General features: G+C 44.0%; 1 protein-coding gene across 2 annotated transcripts; it reads left to right on the forward strand.

Annotated features, from left to right (window-relative positions):
• Positions 1-1530: 1530 nt before the first annotated feature.
• On the forward strand, positions 1531-23699 carry LOC105355334 (NLR family CARD domain-containing protein 3-like). 2 transcript variants are annotated; one of them, XM_078939546.1, is made up of 13 exons: positions 1531-4106; positions 4929-5020; positions 5289-7690; positions 8513-8635; positions 8718-8828; positions 14063-14141; positions 14303-14501; positions 14641-16432; positions 16529-16702; positions 17420-17596; positions 19139-19315; positions 20133-20306; positions 20623-23699. In XM_078939546.1, the coding sequence occupies exons 4-13, from the start codon at positions 8565-8567 to the stop codon at positions 20630-20632; spliced, it is 2964 nt and encodes a 987-aa protein (XP_078795672.1). In that variant the 5' UTR covers positions 1531-4106; positions 4929-5020; positions 5289-7690; positions 8513-8564; the 3' UTR covers positions 20633-23699. The 2 variants fall into 2 exon arrangements, with proteins under 2 accessions (XP_078795672.1, XP_078795677.1); XM_078939551.1 differs by lacking the exons at positions 1531-4106; positions 4929-5020; positions 20623-23699 and having other exon boundaries at positions 5032-7690; positions 19702-20270.
• The last annotated feature ends 304 nt before the right edge of the window (positions 23700-24003 follow it).

Raw genomic sequence — 24003 nt, forward strand, 5'->3', positions numbered from 1 at the left:
TGCTTTTTACATATTTAGAATTTTTCAGTCCAGGTCAAATTCCAGATTCCAACAATGTTTTCTCTTCAAGAATTTGTTTCATCATCACTGATTTGTAACCAGATGTTTTTGTATATTTTTTATATCTGAACTACAGTAAATCTTGAAATATGATTTTCAGAAACAAAGTCTGGTTGTGACTTCTGTTCCGTTCATTTCTCTTCTACATTCATGGATCCTCAAAGGTCTAATGAATATTTAGGAGGTCAAGTCGTAACTTAAGTTGTAATTAAACATAAAAACTCATCTGACTGTCTTATTGACAAGCTAACACGGATGAACCAGGAGTGAAAACTATAAAAATAAGAATAAAAAGTGTTGATGCACCTCTTTAACATTCATAGTCACACAACATTTCCAGATGCACACACTCATATCTATACACAACATGGAAGGAGATTTGATAAACCAGATAGATGTGTGACATGGTCATAGTCTTCTGTTTGTCACCTTCAAATTTCTGACATGTCTTTACTTGGTTAGAAATGAACACCTACAGTCAGTCCGGTAAAACACTTGTTTCCTGTAAAGCGGGATAAAAAACAGAGACTAATAACATAAACCTTTAGTTGTTAACAGGTGACAACAGCTGATCGTGTAAACAAAGCACCAGCAGATCGTTTAACCCTTGTACTACCTATCTGTGTTAATAAAATTGATTGAGAGACTCTGTCACATTTGAACGTTTATCAGAAGAGTTATTGAAGAATTCAGAGCACAGTTGTAGCGCACTTGTAGCACACGCAGAAGCACATTTGAGCAGTTGTAATCACAGATTTGAAGTTGTAACTCTAAATGAACACATGCAAATGGAAATTTGTCAGTTCACAGCAGAAGATTTTTACACACATGCAGATTTTTGATGCACAAGTTTTCACATTCTATATTAAAAGTTCTCAAATCAAATCTACAAACTCGTCCATTTTGGAACATTACTACCTTCATAGTTTTCTCCTCTCACTCCAGGCCTCCCACAAGTCCGTCTCCACGCCCCCTGGTGTCAAAGTTCTGCCTAGCATCCTGCCTGCTCTGGTCCCCTTTAAATAAACTGAAGATCTCGTCCTCCTTGGGTCTGTCATCTTTTGTTGGTCCTCAAGACCTGGTTCTGACATTTTTTGCTGAACACAGAGCTGCTGATCTGTTGATGGTAAATGTTTTTAGATCAGTGAAAATAATTTCCCACTGTGCAGATGACCGTCTCTTAAGGCTCACTAGTGTGCTGCAGTGAGAAACACTGTTCTAATGTACCAAGAAGACGCTAAAATTCACAAATAAAACAACAAATGAAGAAACAAAACGTCAAAGAAAAAAACTGAAAAACTGCCTTTAAAGAGAATAATTCCAAAAACAATAAGATTTAGTTCATGACCAAAACATGGAAATAAATGTGAAATATTTATCAAAGAGGAAGATTCAATAGAGAAGTTTGGATACATCTATAATAGGTTTATTAGTATGACTGGAAAGGCAGAAGATGAAGGTTTCTGTGAAGAATAGTTAGAAACTGCCTTTTACTTTTATTACACTAATGGTTTAAACTGCATTCACTGAGCATGTATTGTCATCTCAAAATTATATTACATTTGAAGAAAGCACAGCCAAACTATTGTTCTAACAGTTTCTTCCCATACTCCCTCTTTTCTGTGCATGTTTTCTGCTGAGCAGGCCTCAGAGTTATCTTCACTTTAGCCTTGGAGGTTCTCTCCAGCAGTAACCTGTGGGCGTGATTTTCACACGAGGTCCATCGGACGATCTTCTGAATATGCAAATGCAGGGTTTTTATACCAAAGCCCATCCCTGAGCTCGTTGGTTCGGACTTTGAATGTACCATGTTCATATGTCTGTCCCCTTCGTGTTTGTGCGAAGTAAAACCTCCACAAAAGATAAGTAACTGTCTCTGAGTCATTATTCATTCATTTCTGTGTGTAAGAAACTGACGGGGTTACGAACCTAAAATGTAATACAGTCCTTTCTAGAAAATCCAGTTTCTTCACAGTTTCATTGTTAGTGAAAGAATAAAGATAAACTCCATTGATGAATCTGTAGAAAATGATGTTCCAAATAAAAGAAAACTATAGAAATCAAATCAGCTTCATAGAAGGAGTTCTGTTGGGTTTCCCTGCAGATCCTGTCTGGGTCAGACGGTCTTCCCTTCCTTCCACTAACAAGAAGACAAGAACATGAGGACCATGGTGCTACCAGGAAATGAAGAAGCTCTTCTTTTCTTCACACAATGACATGTTTTCCTGCTGACCTCCAGACTCCAAGCTGCTCCAAAGCTTTTTCATGACTTCCAGACTGGTGGGAGAGTCCATGCAGAGCTGCTGTTTGCTTCCATTCAGCTGCAGATTCAGTTTCCTCAGGGCTGCAGAGACTGATCATGTTTTCAAAGGAAGGCTTAAAACCTTTTTAATTTAGCTTTTTGTTGAAATTTAGGAAATTTATTTGATATTTTAATTATTTATGTGCTCAGTTTGATATGTTTATGTATGTACATTTATTTGTTTTTTACTTATTTATTACATTTTTCATTCAAACTTACCATTTTGTGTTATGGTTTATTCATGTACTTATTTGTTTGTTGTTTTTTTAATTTATTTTAACTTAATCCTTTTCCATTTTATTTGTAACTCCAGTGTTTTCCTCAGAGGGATCCTCCACATCAGTGATGACCCTTCTCAGTGGACGGGGTCTCTGCAGTGGGATCCCCCTGGTCTGGCTCTTTAGATCAGATCGGGGGGGGGGGGTCCTGTGGTAGTGGACTCTGTGAACATGATTTGTTTGAGTGACACTTTGAGTGACCTGTGTTGCAAAAGTGCTTTATAAATAAAGCTTGATTTGATTTGACTTGATCTAATCAGCAGCTCTGAACATGGAGCTCTGTGGCCCGTACCATGATAACACCTCCAAACCCTCAGGAAGCTCTGAGTGTAAAGTCTGCAGGTCACCATGACAACCCTTTCCTTCAGGTAGAAGATCTGCAGAGTTGATGTGAGGATCTTCTGCTTTTCAGTCTCCTACAGCTGAGTTTGATCTGCTGTGACGCTGAAGGTTGAAAACCGCCTTTGAGCAAACAGAGAGAAGAGTTTGTGGATGTGAAGAAAGATCCAGATGATTCCTTTGACTGGAAAGTTTCATCAAGTCGAAGTGATTCCAACATGTTTGCTGTTGTCAATGAGCTGCAGAGCTTCAGGCTAAAAGTAGAAGCTGCAGAGAAAAAACATTTGAAGTTCCCGGTCAGAACCTCCTTGAGAACACCCCCCACCCGTCTGCATTCTGGTTGTTAAAGCAGAGCTTTCTAAATGCTGAGGACCATGAAAGATCTTTTCTCAGCTGCAATCAGATCAGTGATCCACTGAAGAGCAGCTCTGTGAGGCTCTGATCTGCTCCAACAGAGGAGTGTGGGATCACCTGACGTCCTGCTGTTGCCATGGAAACAGACTTTGGACCAAAGAGTCCAAACCAAAAATCTACAAATCCAACTTCCTAGAGGTTTTGTCTGTCAGACCTTCATCAGAAAAACAGATAAAAATATTGCTTTTTCACAAACAAAACCCTGACAGTTTAGAATTTTCCTATTGAATTCTTTGTACTCATGTTTATTTATGATTGTATACTTAATTCACAACTACTGGTCCAAAGCCCATTGAAACAACTGTTGTTGTGGTTTTGGGCTGTATAAATAAAGTTGAATTGAAAATTGAATTGAATCCTGTTTGAGGAAAAGCTGAGCAGAAATCTTGCAGCTTTGACTAAAGCAGAGGAAGAAACAGAAAGAGAAAAAACTCCAAATCTGTTGATGTTTTACAGAAAACAATCAAATCATAAATCCAGTCAATGATTACACATCAACCAATCATCTGTTGACCACAAAACTGATAAACCAACTTTATGATCTGCTTCATGTTCAGACCATGTCCTTCTGTCCAAAGTCCACAGGAATCTGCTTCCTGGCTGCATTCAGAACCGGTTTGAAACTGGAGCCGGTTGGACTTCAGGACACAAAGCGGTTCCAAAGATCCAGAGGAAGAAGTCAAAGAAAGAACAGCTGCATTTGTGTCAGAGGGGTGAGTTGATGAACAGCTGGGATGGAAAGAATGTGGATGTTTGCATTTCACAGGCTTTCAGAAGAAGTTCTTGAATGTTAGGATCAGCTGGGAGCCTCTTTGTTGGAATCTAAAGAATCCTGGCTGAGATCAGATCAGATTGATCCAACATTAGTTTGGATTTCTGGATCATGAAGTGATTAAAGGATTTGGAGGAGTTGAAAGGAGGATCAATCATCTGAACTTCAGCTTTATCATCCCATTTTAACTGGTTGTGATTTTTCTTTTTGGATGGCAGAAAACTTCCTACAGCTCAACTAGGACAAACCTAAAATTGTAATTATCGGTTCTGAAGACAAGAGAGAGATTATTTTACCACATCTTAAGAACTTCAAACTTTCTCCATGTGTGAGAAACCTGGGCCTACTTTTTGACTGAGTAAATTTTATTCCACACATTAAAAATGTGTAAAGATTTTATCACCTTATGCCAGAGTCCACCCATTCCTCTCTCTTGCCAGCACAGAGGTGCTGATGTTTGCTTTTATCTTCAGTCGTTTAGATTATTGTAATGCCCTGATTTCTGGTTTACCCAAAGAGTTTACAATTTCTACAGAACTCTTCGGCACGAGTTCTGACGAGGATCAGGGGGCGGGAACACATTACACCAATTTTAAAATGGCTGCATTGGCTGACTGAAAGCAAAAAGACTTTTTTGCTGCAGCAAACAAAGGTTTGATGAAGATGTTGAGGACTGAAAATGAAGCTCCAAAGCAGAAACTTAATACTGATGTGCAGATGATGATGATGATGATAATGATGATGAGGAGGGTTTCCTCTGCAGGTAAAGGTGGAAGATGTGTGTGAGCTGATGTGGATCCAGTGAATCCAGCAGCATGGATCAGGAGGGAGGCCCTCCCTCTAAAAGCAGAGATGGTAACCATGACAAATGGTATCTGGTTGATGATGACAGGAGTTCTGCTGACTTTACATATATAATTTTGATATGACAAACAGGGGGGTATGTGAAGAATAGTTAGAAACTGCCCTTAACTTTTATTACACTAATGGTTTAAACTGCATTCACTGAGCATGTATTGTCATCTCAAAATTATATTACATTTGAAGAAAGCACAGCCAAACTATTGTTCTAACAGTTTCTTCCCATACTCCCTCTTTTCTGTGCATGTTTTCTGCTGAGCAGGCCTCAGACTTATCTTCACTTTAGCCTTGGAGGTTCCCTCCAGCAGTAACCTGTGGGCGTGATTTTCACACGAGGTCCATCGGACGATCTTCTGAATATGCAAATGAAGGGTTTTTATACCAAAGCCCATCCCTGAGCTCGTTGGTTCGGACTTTGAATGTACCATGTTCATATGTCTGTCCCCTTCGTGTTTGTGCGAAGTAAAACCTCCACAAAAGATAAGTAACTGTCTCTGAGTCATTATTCATTCATTTCTGTGTGTAAGAAACTGACGGGGTTACGAACCTAAAATGTAATACAGTCCTTTCTAGAAAATCCAGTTTCTTCACAGTTTCATTGTTAGTGAAAGAATAAAGATAAACTCCATTGATGAATCTGTAGAAAATGATGTTCCAAATAAAAGAAAACTATAGAAATCAAATCAGCTTCATAGAAGGAGTTCTGTTGGGTTTCCCTGCAGATCCTGTCTGGGTCAGACGGTCTTCCCTTCCTTCCACTAACAAGAAGACAAGAACATGAGGACCATGGTGCTACCAGGAAATGAAGAAGCTCTTCTTTTCTTCACACAATGACATGTTTTCCTGCTGACCTCCAGACTCCAAGCTGCTCCAAAGCTTTTTCATGACTTCCAGACTGGTGGGAGAGTCCATGCAGAGCTGCTGTTTGCTTCCATTCAGCTGCAGATTCAGTTTCCTCAGGGCTGCAGAGACTGATCATGTTTTCAAAGGAAGGCTTAAAACCTTTTTAATTTAGCTTTTTGTTGAAATTTAGGAAATTTATTTGATATTTTAATTATTTATGTGCTCAGTTTGATATGTTTATGTATGTACATTTATTTGTTTTTTACTTATTTATTACATTTTTCATTCAAACTTACCATTTTGTGTTATGGTTTATTCATGTACTTATTTGTTTGTTGTTTTTTTAATTTATTTTAACTTAATCCTTTTCCATTTTATTTGTAACTCCAGTGTTTTCCTCAGAGGGATCCTCCACATCAGTGATGACCCTTCTCAGTGGACGGGGTCTCTGCAGTGGGATCCCCCTGGTCTGGCTCTTTAGATCAGATCGGGGGGGGGGGGTCCTGTGGTAGTGGACTCTGTGAACATGATTTGTTTGAGTGACACTTTGAGTGACCTGTGTTGCAAAAGTGCTTTATAAATAAAGCTTGATTTGATTTGACTTGATCTAATCAGCAGCTCTGAACATGGAGCTCTGTGGCCCGTACCATGATAACACCTCCAAACCCTCAGGAAGCTCTGAGTGTAAAGTCTGCAGGTCACCATGACAACCCTTTCCTTCAGGTAGAAGATCTGCAGAGTTGATGTGAGGATCTTCTGCTTTTCAGTCTCCTACAGCTGAGTTTGATCTGCTGTGACGCTGAAGGTTGAAAACCGCCTTTGAGCAAACAGAGAGAAGAGTTTGTGGATGTGAAGAAAGATCCAGATGATTCCTTTGACTGGAAAGTTTCATCAAGTCGAAGTGATTCCAACATGTTTGCTGTTGTCAATGAGCTGCAGAGCTTCAGGCTAAAAGTAGAAGCTGCAGAGAAAAAACATTTGAAGTTCCCGGTCAGAACCTCCTTGAGAACACCCCCCACCCGTCTGCATTCTGGTTGTTAAAGCAGAGCTTTCTAAATGCTGAGGACCATGAAAGATCTTTTCTCAGCTGCAATCAGATCAGTGATCCACTGAAGAGCAGCTCTGTGAGGCTCTGATCTGCTCCAACAGAGGAGTGTGGGATCACCTGACGTCCTGCTGTTGCCATGGAAACAGACTTTGGACCAAAGAGTCCAAACCAAAAATCTACAAATCCAACTTCCTAGAGGTTTTGTCTGTCAGACCTTCATCAGAAAAACAGATAAAAATATTGCTTTTTCACAAACAAAACCCTGACAGTTTAGAATTTTCCTATTGAATTCTTTGTACTCATGTTTATTTATGATTGTATACTTAATTCACAACTACTGGTCCAAAGCCCATTGAAACAACTGTTGTTGTGGTTTTGGGCTGTATAAATAAAGTTGAATTGAAAATTGAATTGAATCCTGTTTGAGGAAAAGCTGAGCAGAAATCTTGCAGCTTTGACTAAAGCAGAGGAAGAAACAGAAAGAGAAAAAACTCCAAATCTGTTGATGTTTTACAGAAAACAATCAAATCATAAATCCAGTCAATGATTACACATCAACCAATCATCTGTTGACCACAAAACTGATAAACCAACTTTATGATCTGCTTCATGTTCAGACCATGTCCTTCTGTCCAAAGTCCACAGGAATCTGCTTCCTGGCTGCATTCAGAACCGGTTTGAAACTGGAGCCGGTTGGACTTCAGGACACAAAGCGGTTCCAAAGATCCAGAGGAAGAAGTCAAAGAAAGAACAGCTGCATTTGTGTCAGAGGGGTGAGTTGATGAACAGCTGGGATGGAAAGAATGTGGATGTTTGCATTTCACAGGCTTTCAGAAGAAGTTCTTGAATGTTAGGATCAGCTGGGAGCCTCTTTGTTGGAATCTAAAGAATCCTGGCTGAGATCAGATCAGATTGATCCAACATTAGTTTGGATTTCTGGATCATGAAGTGATTAAAGGATTTGGAGGAGTTGAAAGGAGGATCAATCATCTGAACTTCAGCTTTATCATCCCATTTTAACTGGTTGTGATTTTTCTTTTTGGATGGCAGAAAACTTCCTACAGCTCAACTAGGACAAACCTAAAATTGTAATTATCGGTTCTGAAGACAAGAGAGAGATTATTTTACCACATCTTAAGAACTTCAAACTTTCTCCATGTGTGAGAAACCTGGGCCTACTTTTTGACTGAGTAAATTTTATTCCACACATTAAAAATGTGTAAAGATTTTATCACCTTATGCCAGAGTCCACCCATTCCTCTCTCTTGCCAGCACAGAGGTGCTGATGTTTGCTTTTATCTTCAGTCGTTTAGATTATTGTAATGCCCTGATTTCTGGTTTACCCAAAGAGTTTACAATTTCTACAGAACTCTTCGGCACGAGTTCTGACGAGGATCAGGGGGCGGGAACACATTACACCAATTTTAAAATGGCTGCATTGGCTGACTGAAAGCAAAAAGACTTTTTTGCTGCAGCAAACAAAGGTTTGATGAAGATGTTGAGGACTGAAAATGAAGCTCCAAAGCAGAAACTTAATACTGATGTGCAGATGATGATGATGATGATAATGATGATGAGGAGGGTTTCCTCTGCAGGTAAAGGTGGAAGATGTGTGTGAGCTGATGTGGATCCAGTGAATCCAGCAGCATGGATCAGGAGGGAGGCCCTCCCTCTAAAAGCAGAGATGGTAACCATGACAACCAGAGCAAAGCTCAGAGGTGAGATGTACATCTCCAACTGTCCATGATCTTCTCCATGTCAGAGCTCAGGACTCACACCAGCAACCTTCATTCTACACAGGAACCAACCTGGACCTGGATCTGGACCTGGATCCAGCAGGATGTCCAGAAGGAGTGACAGATCAAAGGGTCATGTTCCTGACTTTAAAGACATCCGTCCAGGAGTGGAACAGTGAGTGTTTGTCAGAGTTTTTGGAGGCTGGATTCTAGTTCAGATGATCAACAGTTTTCAGATGAAGGACTTGAGGTCTGGTTCAGTTCTGGATCTCTCTGATCAGGCTCACCTGGAGCATCATCTGTGTAATGAGATCTTTGATCAAGGAGAACAAACAGGGGTGTCTACTAGGCTAGCCTCCTGGAACCTCCAAAATTGGATTTTAAAGAAAGGACACAAAAACCTTAAGAGACTGCTCATATGATTCTTTTAAGAGATTCTGTTCTAACAACATGTACCTAAGTTTGTGCATGGACAAACAGAAGCTTCATTTCTGTGAACAACCACAGAGATTTATTTGGTCATTATTGATTTTATAAAATCTAAAATACTATATATTTCCTGACTTTTTATGTAAAGAACCCAGAGAGGGTTATATGTGTTATGGTGCCTCTGCCAGTCTCCTACCCCTCCCCTCTCCGCTTGGTTCCTGATTCAGCCCAGCTGTACCCACTCACCTCATCTCACCGCCTGCCTTTTTAAGGAGCTCCAGGACCAGTATTCATCGCCAGTCCATTGGCCCTGATGGTGCATATTTGGTCTTCAAGTGTCGTTCTAGTTTGCTATCTTGTTTCAACCCTGCGCCTAATACTTTGTACTCACCTGTTCCAGGAATCCACAGCCACGAGTGGTTGCCTGAATCAGCCTTGGTCTGGAAACCGCATCCTGTCTGCTCCACCCGGTCACACAATGAGTCTCTACCATTCCGTCCATCCCACGGACCTCCACCAGCGCTGCCGTCTCCGAACTCCGCAGACGAATCCACAAGACTCTGTCTCACGCATTTTGGACCTCACAGAATCTGCCTGCTCCCTAACTTACCTGATTATTTAAATCCACGTACTCATCACGCCAATTCTCATCTGTGTCTTATTCCGGGTTTCAACATCTGGGACTTAGTTGTTCTGTAGCCATGACAGAACGGACTAGCCATAATCCCGACCCAGCTGACCCGGAAGGACTCCGATCAGCCGTTTCCCAGCAAGGCATAATGCTCAGACGCCAGGCGGACACCCTTTCACAGATGGCAGCTGTCCAACAGGATCTTTTTCACCGACTGGATGGTATGACTCAGACCTTACAAGAATTAACTGGACAATTTTCTCATGTTTCTGCCGCTACAGCTCATACCACAGTAATCCCCAACTCCTTCCGCTTCCGGGCCATCTACTACTCATGAAAACATCCGGCTGCAACCGGAACCATTTTCCGGGGATGTTGAAGCCTGTCAAGGAATTTTACTACAATGCCAGCTGATTTGACAACAAGCCCCCCGCTATTACCAGTCGGATCGCAGTAAGATCACACTACTCATAAATTCTCTAAGAAATAAAGCTCTTCAGTGGGCCCAAACTTACCTTTCCGCCAACCCCATCAGTCATATCATGTATGAACGTTTCCTCAGCGAGTTCCGATTTATCTTCGACCAACCCCGCAAGCAGGAAGAAGCTACCCGGCGGTTACTCACTATCAAACAACGTAACCGACCGGTTAACGATCACGTCAGTGATTTTCGGATTCTACATCAAGCACCCTTTTGTCTGGTCCATGGAAGCACAGCAAGCCTTTGACAAATAAAAGGTCTTTATGTATCTGCTCCTATCCTCATCCAGTCTGACCCCTCACATCAATTCATAGTCGAGGTGGACCCCTCTGACTTAGGGGTAGGAGCAGTTCTCTTCCAAAAAGAAGACAGCTGTGGCAAGTTGAAACCCTGTGCATTTTTCCCCGTAAACTGTCCCCCTCTGAACAGAATTACGACGTCGTTAACCGGGAACTCTTACCTATCAAGCTGGCTTTGGAGGGACGGCATCACTGGTTGGAGGGAGGAGAGCAGCCGTTCATCGTATGGACGGATCATAAGAACCTGGCCTCCCAAGAGACTAAACTCCACGCAAGCTCGTTGGTGTCTCTTTTTTGACCGTTTTCATTTCACCATCACCTACAGACCTGGCTCCCGCAACATCAAACCCGACGCCCTTTCTCGGAATTACAGCCCGTCAGAACACACCCCCTCATCTATCATACCTTCCTCCTGCATCATCGGAAGCGTCACCTGGGACATCGAGGCCAAGGTACTCCAAGCCCAGAATGAGGACACTAACCATTCTCCCGTACCTAGGGGGGGCACGCTGTTCGTGCCGACTTCTCTCCGTCCAGAAGTTATTGCGTGGGGTCATACTTCTTGTATGGCATGTCATGGTGGGGTGCACTGGACCCTTAATCTCCTCCGCAAGAGGTTCTACTGGCTGTCGATGGATAAGGATGTACGTGAATACATCTCGGCGTGCACCCCCTGTGCCCGATCCAAGACGTCATCCTCGGCCCCTGCTCGGTTATTCCATCCTCTCCCCATGCCGAATCGACCCTGGTCCCATCTGGCTATGGACTTCGTCACCGGGTTACCCCCATCCAAATGTAACACCGTCATCACGGTAATCTACCGTTTTTCTAAAATGGCCCATTTCATTCCGTTTCCTCAATTGCCCACCGTCACTCAAACCGCCGATATTATGGTCAACCATGTTTTCCATCACCACGGCATTCCTATTCAATTTCAATTCAATTTTATTTGTATAGCTCAAATTTACAACAACAGTCGTCTCGATGGGCTTCGTATCGGTAATTAAAAGGTTAAACATAAAATCAAAAGGATAATGAATACATAGAGTTAAATAGGAAACTGACCTGAGAGTCTCCAGTTTACTAAATTGAAACAAACTGACTAAATAAAACTGGCATCCTTGCCCTTACACCCCCCTTGGCGGTAAGGAAAAACTCCAAAAAAAAACGGATTCCGGAAAAAACGAAGAAACCTCAGGGGTGCCCACATGAAGGAGGGATCCTCCCCAGGACGGACAGGCGATTTACCAGAACTCATAGAGAAGAATTATCTTAACTACCTAACTACAACTACATATTTAAAGTCCAGCAGACGAGCTTCACCCAGCCGGAGTTGGGGGGACGGTCGGGGGCGCAGAGTGAACCCGGTAACAGGATCCACAGCCAGGTGTAGGAGCAGTAGTAGAGGCGAGCCAGAGACGAGGTACACGGTCCGGTACAGGAGCACGGATGAGCCAACTGGGAACTGGAAGCAGTTTGCTTCCACTTTCCCTCTTACAACAACAGTCGTCTCGATGGGCTGGGGAGAGGGAAAGCCAACCTTTCCCTCTCCCCAGGAGGGGAGAGGGAAAGGGGGACAGAACATGAATCGCACTGCACCAAACAGAGGCATGGAGAACTAAAGAACATTCCTATGGACATCGTCTCTGACCGTGGCCCCCAGTTCATCTCCCACGTCTGGAAGGGGAACAGGAGGCAGCTCTCCGCTGTCTGGTGGCACAGAATCAACAGGACTGGTCCCAATTCCTTGTTTGGATTGAGTATGCCCATAATACATCCCTCCTCTCCTACCAGGATCTCTCCTTTTGAGGCTGCCCTAGGGTACTCACTACCTCTGTTTCCCTCACAGGAACCGGACTTGGCAGTGCCTTCCGTCCTACATCAAATCCAGCGTTGCCAACGCATATGGACTCAGATGAAGGCTGCTCACCAAGGAGAGCAACTGCTGCATCGCCAATCATCGCAGGGTGGTGGGACCCAATTACCAACCAGGTCAAAGGGTTTGGCTCTCTACACGCAACATCCCCATTCAAGCATCCTCCAAAAAACTAGCTCAATGGTTCATCGGACTTTATGTCATAGACAAACTCATTAATCCTACCTGCGTCCATCTCCATCTTCCCAAAGCCCTGAAGGTGTGTCCGCTTCCCCACCACCCACCCGTATCATTGACGTCGCTCCGGCCTACAGGGTCAGTCCGATCCTGGATGTCCGTCGTCGGGGTCGCGGAATCCAGTTCCTGGTCGACTGGGTGGGTTACGGGCCGGAGGAGCGCTCCTGGATCTCCCGCTCGCTCATTTTGGACCCCTCGCTCGCTCATTTTGCACCCCTCGCTCATTGAGGATTTCTACCGGGCCCACCCAGATCACCGCCCTTGACCGCCTGGAGGCGGTCGTTGAGAGGGGTTATATGTGTTATGGTGCCTCTGCCAGTCTCCTCCCCTCTCCGCTTGGTTCCTGATTCAGCCCAGCTGTACCCACTCACCTCATCTCACCGCCTGCCTTTTTAAGGAGCTCCAGGACCAGTATTTATCGCCAGTCCATTGGCCCTGATGGTGCATATTTGGTCTTCAAGTGTCGTTCTAGTTTGCTATCTTGTTTCAACCCTGCGCCTAATACTTTGTACTCACCTGTTCAATGAATCCACAGCCACGAGTGGTCGCCTGAATCAGCCTTGGTCTGGAAACCGCATCCTGTCTGCTCCACCCGTTCCGTCTATCCCACGGACCTCCACCAGCGCTGCCGTCTCCGAACTCCGCAGACGAATCCACAGGACTCTGTCTCACGCATTGTTGACCTCACAGAACCTGCCTGCTCGCTAACTTACCTGATTATTAAATCCACTTACTCATCATGCCAATTCTCATCTGTGTCTTATTCCGGGTTTCAGCATCTGTGTCTTAGTTGTTCTGTAGCCATGACAATATGTTTTTTTTACTGATTTCATAAATAGTCTTATTATATATTTGCTGATTATTATGATTTTTCTTTTGGTGAAGAACCCAGAGAGGATTATTTAATATCAGATTGGTTTATTAATATTTGGTTATGTGTGGCTTTCAGTTTACATTTAGGCACCCCCTGCGACTGTCACACTTTTTAGGTTTTAAACTGACCCTGGCCCCCATCAGAGAATGGAAAAGACACGTGGCCCTCTCTTTAAAAATTTTGGGGACCCCTGGTATAGACATAGACACTTCAGTGACTCCATAGACACTGACACAGAACATGTTGATATGATCCTTTGGTTTGCTGTTCTACATCTGAACTGTGAAATGAGAATCAAATGACAATTTGGAATTTCCTTATTTATTTAGATTATATAAAATAAAAACTGATAAGATTTATTTAAAAATTCCCAAAGTAGCTTTATGAATAAGAAATGTAACCACACAGGAAAAAATAATGTAAATATTCTTATATGGGTTTTTCAATTGGACCATTTTACATTGGAGTGAATGGAAACTGACTTGTTTGTAGAACATTCTAGCTGTGACATGACACTAGTTATTTTGGGTTAAACCCACCAGTACAGACAGAATGGATCTGATTGTTGCTGATTCTCCACAGACTGGACCAGCAGGGCTCAGAGACTCCCAGTGGTCCGTCTGTCCAGCAGCATCAAACACAGCTGGACTCCATCTTTCTGGTCTGTACATGAACAACAACTACTTTCCCATCATTCTGTCCACAGTCGTCTCCATGCTGCACTTTGGACACCAGTGGACTGTCAGTGTGTCAAACATGGAGCTGATGTTTGGCTCCATGACTTCACTCTGATTGGCTCATTCATCTGGAATTCTGTTGCAGCTGCTGGAGGACAACATTGTCACTTTTGTCAAGAAGGAGCTGAAGAAGATCCAAAAGCTTCTGAGTCACAGGGAGGATGAGGAAGAGCTGGAGGATGGAGATGAAGAGCAGAGGAGCAGCAGAGAGTCACTGATGAAGATCACAGTGAACTTCCTGAGGAGAATGAAGCAGGAGGAGCTGGCTGATGGACTGCAGAGCAGTAAGAGGATTTCTCTGAAGGTTTCAGCTGCTGAGAAATGAAGATTTACTGATGTCTGAACACATGGAACCACAGGGATTCAAACCCTCGTCATACAGGGCTGCAGAGAGTTGATTTACTGTTTGTTGTCTTCATTCAGGATCTGCTGCTCCAGTTTGTCGACGTGAAGTCCAATCTGGTCTGCAGAAGAAGTTCCAGTGTGTGTTTGAGGGGATGGCTAAAGCAGGAAACCCAACCCTTCTGAATGAGATCTACACAGAGCTCTTCATCACAGAGGGAGGAAGAGGAGAGCTGAATGAAGAACATGAGGTCAGACAGATTGAAGCAGCATCCAGGAAAGCAGACAGAGCAGAAACAAGCATCAGACAAGAAGAGCTCTTCCAACTCCCAGCTGGAAGACCAGAACCAATCAGAACCGTGATGACTAAGGGAGTGGCTGGCATCGGGAAAACAGTCTTAACACAGAAGTTCACTCTGGACTGGGCTGAAGGCAAAGCCCACCAGAACCTCCACTTCACATTTCCATTCACTTTCAGAGAGCTGAATGTGCTGAAAGAGGAGAAGTTCAGCTTGGTGGAACTTGTTCATCACTTCTTCCCTGAAACCAAACAAGCAGGAATCTGCAGCTTTGAAGACTTCCAGGTCCTCTTCATCTTTGATGGTCTGGATGAGAGTCGACTTCCTCTGGATTTCCACAAGACTCGGATCCTAAAGGACCCTAGAAAGTCCACCTCAGTGGCTGATCTGCTGACAAACCTCATCAGGGGGAACCTGCTTCCCTCTGCTCGCCTCTGGATAACCACACGACCTGCAGCAGCCAATCAGATCCCTGCTAAGTGTGTTGACATGGTGACAGAGGTCAGAGGGTTCAATGATCCACAGAAGGAGGAGTACTTCAGGAAGAGGTTCAGAGATGAAGAGCAGGCCAGCAGGATCATCTCCCACATCCAGAGATCCAGAAGCCTCCACATCATGTGCCACATCCCAGTCTTCTGCTGGATCACTGCTACAGTTCTGGAGGATCTGATGAAGAGCAGAGGAAGAGGAGAGCTGCCCAAGAGCCTGACTGAGATGTACATCCACTTCCTGGTGGTTCAGGCCAAAGTCAAGAAGGTCAAGTATGATGGAGGATATGAGACAGATCCTCACTGGAGTCCAGAGAGCAGGAAGATGATGGAGTCTCTGGGAAAACTGGCTTTTGAGCAGCTGCAGAAAGGAAACCTGATCTTCTATGAATCCGACCTGACAGAGTGTGGCATCGATATCAGAGCAGCCTCAGTGTACTCAGGAGTGTTCACACAGGTCTTTAGAGAGGAGAGAGGCCTGTACCAGGACAAGGTCTTCTGCTTCATCCATCTGAGTGTTCAGGAGTTTCTGGCTGCTCTTCATGTCCACCTGACCTTCATCACCTCCAAACTCAACCTCATGGAGGAAGAACAATCACAGATCTCTCAGCCTGAACAGGGAAGTCCAGTCCAGTTGTACCAGAGTGCTGTGAAGAAGGCCTTACAGAGTCCAAACGGACACCTGGACTTGTTCCTCCGCTTCCTCCTGGGTCTTTCACTGCAGACCAATCAGAGTCTCCTACGAGGTCTGCTGACTCAGACAGGAAGTAGCTCACAGACCAATCAGGAAACAGTCCAGTTCCTCAAGGAGAAGATCAGTGAGGATCTGCCTGCAGAGAAAAGCATCAACCTGTTCCACTGTCTGAATGAACTGAATGATGGTTCTCTAGTGGAGGAGATCCAACAGGTCCTGAGGTCAGGACGTCTCTCCACAAAGAAACTGTCTCCTGCTCAGTGGTCTGCTCTGGTCTTCATCTTACTGTCATCAGAAGAAGATCTGGAAGAGTTTGATCTGAATAAATACTCTGGTTCAGAGGAGGCTCTACTGAGGCTGCTGCCAGTGATCAAAGCCTCCAACAAAGCTCTGTAAGAACTCTCAGGAAAATCACCTTCAGTCAACAAATGAATCTGAGTGGAAACATGAAAGATTCAATAACTGCTGTCTGTCTTTGTTTTCTTTAGAATGAGATGGTGTAATCTGTCAGAGAGAAGCTGTGCAGCTCTGTCCTCAGTTCTCAGCTCTCAGTCCTCCAGACTCAGACATCTGGACCTGAGTAACAACAACCTGCAGGATTCAGGAGTGAAGCTACTGTCAGCTGGACTGGAGAGTCCAGACTGTAAACTGGAGACTCTCAGGTCAGTTTCATTTAACCCTTGTGCTATCTTAGATGACCCCACCCTTATATTGACGTGTTCTCCCTACCATGACAAAGCTGGATAAAGGTGGAAAGATTTCATGTAATCCATGGACACCAGTGAAGATGGCTTTTTCCGTATACTTACATAGTGTTTTTCGACCTACAAGGCCCAAAGCGCTTTACAGTCACAGACCCATTCACCCAGTCACACACACACATTCACACACTGGTGGCCGCTCCGGTGCCAAACACAGGCGCCCGCCTACCACCAGAGGCAAGGGGGGGGTTCAGTGTCTTGCCCAAGGACACTTCGACTCATGGGCGTGCAAAGCGGGAATCCAACCTGCAATCTTACGATCATGGGTCGACCGCCCTACCGCTGCACCACGGCCCCCCTAAGATCCCCTAAGATCACAAATCATTGAAGAAAAAAGGTTCAGCGCACTGTCTAGTGGGTCTAAATGACCCAACTCCCAATGTTTAAGGGCCTAGGATAGCACAAGGGTTGAATGTCGATTCTCTACAAGAAGTTCTTTCTGTTTTTCTCTGATTTTGTCACTAAGGGGGGGCTGAAGAAGTACCCCAAATGCAGAGAAGATGAGGCAGGAAGTTCCAAGTCACCCAAAATCTTTAATACTCGAAATAACCAAAAACAACTGCTGAGCAGGCAATACCAACAAACACAAATTCGAGATACTTTTCTGTCTGATTGCAGGTTGGAGAACTGCAGTTTGTCAGAGATCAGCTGTAAAGCTCTGGTCTCAGCTCTGAAGAAAAACCCGTCTAATCTGACAAAACTGGACCTGAGCTGGAACCAGAACCTGCAGGATTTAGGATTTCTTCATTTGTGTGGTTTTCTGGAGAGTCCAGACTGCAGACTGCAGACTTTGAGGTCAGTTGTGTTCAGATCAATAACTGACTGCTGACATGACTAGAGAACGATGACTGACCCTCCCATTCCCACCTTACTGTATGCTGCTGCTGACTGCACTCACTCTTACTGATTTCTTTTTTCAGAGAGGTATTCACATATATCAGGTGTGCACAATTTATGTAAAATTTGCATGTCCAGCTGTGCAGTATCAGTCATGTCAGGACTTTCCTCCACAGCTAACTAGCTGGGACACTAAGTGCATTGAACAGTGAATCGAACAATTATGTTACAAAAATGATAAAAAGTGCAATTATGAAACGGTTAGGACACTGCAATATTGTTATACTTCATTTTTTATAAAAAATTAAATTTTGTTCCTCATCTTATTTAAAGTCAAAATCCCATTATGTATCTATTTGGGGGAGCGGTGAGCTGCAGACACAGCCGCACTCAGGAACCATTTGGTAGTTTAAACCCCCCCCAATCCAACCCCTTAATGCTGAGTGTCAAGCAGGGTCCTGTGTTTCGAGTCTTTGATGTGACTCGACCTGGATTTGAACTCACGACCTTCCAGTCACAGGGCTGACACTCTACCACAAGGCCACTGAGCAGGTTATTTATGAGCCTTTTTAGTTTTTGTTACTTTGATGTCCTCTGTAATTCACCCTGACTTGAATGCTGCAGTAGAAAAATTACAATGTACTTGTTTTAAATGTACAAATGGCAATAAACTCTTAATCTTATCTTAATCTTAGACAAGAGCTTCACTGTTACATCTCTTCAGTTCTCCATGGTGGAGCAGTTTCTCTCACCGTCCCTGCTGTCTCTCTGTCTCTGGCGGCTCTGAGTCTAAGTAGAGCTGCAAAGACAGAAGCAACAGTTTAGAACCCCGTATTGCAAGAAAATGGGTACAACGTAATACTGGGAGGGGGGCCTTTTTCTTGTATTTCTACCAGAAATTTATACAAATAAAAACTTGAAATAAAAAAGAAGTGCTGCTTTTTAATAAGAGGCAAAAAGGACAGGTGCTCTTTTTGCACCTGTCCTTTTTCTGTGCTAAAGATTCTTAACAGAGTTCTGTCTAGTTTATCTTTGTTGGAAAATTCTTTAATATCTCTTTTAAAGGTTTTCATGAATCTTTTAATTTGTTTTCTTGAATCTTGTCCTCTGTAAAATATCTGCAGAGGGTTTAAACTTTCTTTGTTCACTTGATTTGTGTAGGATTCATTAAATGTGATAAAGATGTTCCTATGGACTTTTTTTTATACCCATAATTCAAAATGATCTTCAATTCTGAATTAACAATTCCCTTTACAATTTGATGATGTCATTTGAAAGTGCACATTACAATATTGGATTCAAGATGAAGACGTTAATATAAAGTGTTACCAATTCAATTCAATTCAATCTGAATTTTCTTATTTTTCAGCCCAAAATTTCACCTGAAAATATCCTCTATCAGTCTGTCATCAGGGCAGGTCCCACCTGACTGAATGGACAATGTTTCTGGACCTCCAGCTGCATCACTGCTCCTGAACACACTTTTCTGTCTGGTTGCAGGTTGGAGAACTGCAGTTTGTCAGACATCAGCTGTAAAGCTCTGGTCTCAGCTCTGAAGAAAAACCCGTCTAATCTGACAGAACTGGACCTGAGCTGGAACCAGAACCTGCAGGATTCAGGAGTTCTTCATCTGTGTGGTTTTCTGGAGAGTCCAGACTACAGACTGCAGACTCTGAGGTCAGACTAAATGTTTCAGTTGTGTTCAGATCAATGTGATGACAAAGTTGTGTTGACCCACAATGAGGAGAAATGTCCAGATTCTGATCTGCAGCAGTATCTTCCTGCAGCTGCTTGTTCTCCTCAAAGATCTGCAGAAGATCTTCTTTTCTTCCTGCAGCTGCTTGTTCTCTTCAAAGATCTGCAGAAGAACTTCTTCTTTTCTTCCTGCAGCTGCTTGTTTCAAAGCTGTCTGCTGACATTTGTGCTCCACAAAGTTCTGCTTGCAGCCATCAGCTCTTCTTTGTGTCTTTGCTTTGGTCCAAGAAACTCCTTTAAAGCGCGTGCAGAAGAAGCAGCCGTGCATGCTCACATGCACTCTAAGTCCTGCTGCTGTGTTTCAGCAGATGCAGCTGACAGTCCAGCGGCTGATGTTTGTGAGCAGACAGTGACAGAGTCATGCTGCAGCTGGATGCTGCTCTGACTGAAATTCTCCCATGATTCAGTGCTGTTTGGAGAAGAGCTGAGCAGAAAGAGGAAGTGGACTTTTTCTGCTGTTGCTGCAGAAACATCAGTTGGTTTGGATGCAGCCACAGGCTGATGTTTGACTTTCACACATCTGGACTTCTTTCCTGAAGCAGCTGCATGTTGTCCTGAATGTTCCTGAATGTTCTTCTTCTCTGCTTCTGCTGGACTCTTCTGATCTGCTGCTGTTGCTTCACATCTTTGGACTTTTTCTAAACTTTCTGATCTTCTTCAGCTCTGAACTCTTTAGAAGAAGTGAAGGATGAAAAACAGGAACTTTGTCTTTAAACTCAACTCTTTCTTCTGGATTCAGGTTGTTTAACTGCAGTTTGTCAAAGACCAGCTGTGCTGCTCTGGTCTCAGCTCTGAAGTCCAACCCGTCCCACCTGACAGAACTGGACCTGATGTTCAACAACCTTTATCCTTCAGATGTTCAGCAGCTCCAGGATCTGGTGAAGAGTCCAAACTCCAAACTGCAGACTCTGAGGTCAGTAGAGGGTTGGAGTCAGTCCAGCTGCTTCCAGATGTTTGGTCCTAAAGTTAGTCTGAGAGCAAAGATGCAGAGTTTCCTGTGAAGCTGCAGCTTCTCAGTGAAGCTCTGAGGAGAATGATGACAGGCTTCAGGACAACAGTCAGCCAATCAGAGCAGCAGAAGCTCCAACAGGTGAAGATGACAGGAAGCTGCTGCTCTGAACAGGACTGAAGCTCCTGCTGCTCTTTCTGCTGCTGTGCTGCATCACTGACTGACAGACCAGGATCAGGAGACACTCCTTCATCTCTGGCTCTACACTTTCTCTCTGCAGGTGGAGGTAAAGGTGAGTCTGATGTTCCTCCTGGAGCAGCAGCAGCAGCTGGTCTGCAGAGATGTTGTGACTGGATGGTGTTCTTGGAAGGTGGAGACCAGAGTGATGGAGGAATCAGCATGAACTGATCTGAAATCAGCTCCACTGTCTCTCTCAGCATCAAGTGGACAGTTATTGTGCTCCAGCTCCCCCGGTGGACTGATGGAGAACTGCACGTCCTCTTCTTCTAACTTGGATCTGAAACGTCACTATAGGTTCAAATAAAGATTATCTCATCATTAACTTGAAGGAATTATGGAAAATGTTAAAATAAAATTGTAAAATTAAAAAAAGAAATTGTAAAGTTTAAAGAATAATGTGAGAGAAGGGGTGGAAGGGAGTAAAGGGAAGAGAAGTGAGAAAGTGGGGGATACAAGTACTGATTTGAATAAGTTATTATATTAAGCTGTAACAATTATACCAGATCTGCAGAAAGACAAATATAACATCAAAGGTGAAATTCTGACACGAAGATGAGTGGAAAATATCTGTCCATCAATACACTGTGGGTTAGGAAGGGGGATGAAGCAGACAGGGATTAGTGTGGCAGTGTGCACGTGCACGTGGGGGTGGAGATACATGCACGCTGCCGGAGTGAACCGTGTGTTCATAAGGGGAACCAGATCCTACCCAGCCAGACCAGCCAGACCAGGAGAGGGGAGGAGAGCCCCCCAGGCCAGAAGCCCCCCCAGCACCCGGACCCAGGCAGCCCGGGAGGGGGGGAGGAGGGGACCGCCCACCCCACCAGCCAGGCACAGAGAGGGCCCCCCTACAGGGGCCCCCCAATGCCCAGAGGCACAAGCGAACCCAGTGTCCGGCCCCCAGGCCACAAGACAGGAGCGCTTAGCCATACCAGGCGGCAGCCATGGGGGCCACCGGGCGCCGGACACCGAGACAAAGGCCAGGGACGAAGGCAGGGCCCCCGGAACCCATGAGCCGGCCACCACCTGACCGGCGCCCCGTCCCCGCAAGCCAGCCCAGGCACGCGACCCAAGCAACCCAGGGATCGCCACGCACCCACAGCCACCCCCCATAACCCTATAACCCTACACACTACAACCCCCCCCCCACCCCCCCCCCCGCCATAATATCTGAGCCCCCCTCCCCAGCCCTCTCAGTGCCCTCCCCTCTCTGTGATGGGGAGGGAAAGCCCCAGAGGGTCCCAGCGAGCCAGCCCCCAGGTCCGTCCTACCCATGCACTCACACATACTCACAATCATCTCGTTACCCCCCCCCCCACCCCCGCCGCCACGCAGTGGCATATTTTCAACTTTTTTTCCAGTTTCTAGCTCTTTGATTTTTCAGTTTGTGGTTTCTATTCTATTTTCAAGTTTTCGCTGCTGAGCTGATACTATTTTTACATGGGGGCGGGGCTTTGAGCTCATTGGCTACCAGGACGTGATTTCCCATCTAGTGACAGAGGAGACTCCTCACTACACACTTTCTACTCTTTTCTCAGACAAACATGAACATTTTCACACTTAAGTGATGATGCTCTCCCAAAGTTTGGAACATCAGAGTGCGTGCGTGCGTGCGTGCGTGCGTGTGGTGGGGGTGCACATGAACAGACATCGTTCCAGAGCAGAAAAGGCCTCACATTACCAGAACCTCTTTGGGAATCATGGAAATATGTCTCCCGGTAGCCAATTAGCTCAAAACCCGCCCATCATGCAAAAATAGGATCCGTTTGGCAGTGAAAATTTAATTGAACCTAAAAACTGAGAATTGAGAAAAAAAGGTTGAAAATACAAAACATTTTTTGATAACAGGTTTATGTGTCAATTTTCTTTTTATGCTAGTTTTAAAATTACAATTATTTTTTCCAATTTTCGATGTTTCTTTCAAGTTTACAATGTGTACCTTTAAGTTCATAACTGTTTTCTAATTTTCTGGGTTTTTTTTATTCACTTTAAGCTGATCCTAATTTGACCCCATAGATCAGTTGGATTCAGATGTTCAGCTGTTCCAGGATCTGGAGAAAAACAGATTATTTTCTAGATCAGCACTTTCTTCTTTGATCTACGTTTGATGAACAGATGTGAGTTTGGGATGGACCAATCAAGGATTAAGGGAATCATTGATCAGGCAGAACATTTCTGGATTAGATAGATCTATGTGTGGGTCAGGGGAAAACACAGTCAGGTGTTGAATCCTGGTTCTGACTCTGGAACAGGGAAAGAAGATTTATATCTTTAATACAAAATAACGTATTTCAGTTTAGTTTTTATCTCTGTTGGGAAGTTTGTTTATTTTATGTAATTAAATACTGATGTGAATTTGTAACAAGTAACCTTGTAAATAACTGATAAACTAGCCTGGATCCAGTTAGTTTACATTTTAAAGGTGTTACTAAAATTTTTTCCTCTTGATTCAAAGTAAACCTGAACTGGTTTATCTAAACTGATGTGAATGTACGCCCTAGCTCTGGTATAAACACAGCTACAATGTGAAGGGGATTGTCATAGATTGTTACCTCTCAGGTTGCCCCTAACCAGGTGCCAGTGGTTGTATTGATGAGAGGGGATCAGATAAAAAAAAAGACTTGGACCACCATAGCAGCCCCAGTCTGCAGTCCAACAGGTGACACCAGGCTGAACTCATGCCTTATTTTGAAGAGAGTGAAACTGTCATCTTTGTTTTAGGAGAGAGCTGCTATTTCACTTCAAAATAGTTTTTCTCCTGTTGCTTATCGTGGCCAGACAGTCAGCATGTAGGTTTGTAACTTTTATTTTGTAGGATTGAGGGAAGTTTGTTTCCTACAAGAGTTGTGTTCTGTTTGTTGTGTTAACTTAGGCTCTCCCTCAATTTAAGATGCTCTTATAATAAAATACCAAGGACGCTTTGACACATGGACAAGAATGGCAGGAATTAAACCTTCAATGTTACAATCATAGGGCGACCGCTCTACCTCTGTGTCACAGCCAACCGCTGTGTGGTGAGTGGCCACTAAAAGTTAGTGACTGAGGCTGAGAGCTAAACAGGAACAACAAGAATGAATGCTAAACGGAACCAGAACACAAAAAGGTCCATAAAGCGAATGAACAAAACCAAGAAAACTGACCAACAGACAATTCTACCAGAGATAAGATTCTGCTGCTGGGCCTAAAATCACATTTACAGAAGCTGGATCTACTGACGCATCAGACCAGCGATAACACTAGAAACATCCTACCTTGATGATGGTGTGCGTGATTGCAGCAGCTCTTAGCTCTTCAGCGTGGTGTTTTGTTTGTAACTGAATAACTTTTGGATATTTGCTGATTTTGTCTACAACCGCCAATGCCTGGTAGACACACTCAGCCAGTAACAAAGAACTTTCAGCAGCGCCACAACATACCGGAG

The sequence above is a fragment of the Oryzias latipes genome, chromosome 2 (assembly GCF_053564925.1).
Source record: "Oryzias latipes strain Hd-rR chromosome 2, Olatipes_Hd-rR_3.1".
In the NCBI taxonomy this organism is placed as follows: Eukaryota; Metazoa; Chordata; class Actinopteri; order Beloniformes; family Adrianichthyidae; genus Oryzias; species Oryzias latipes.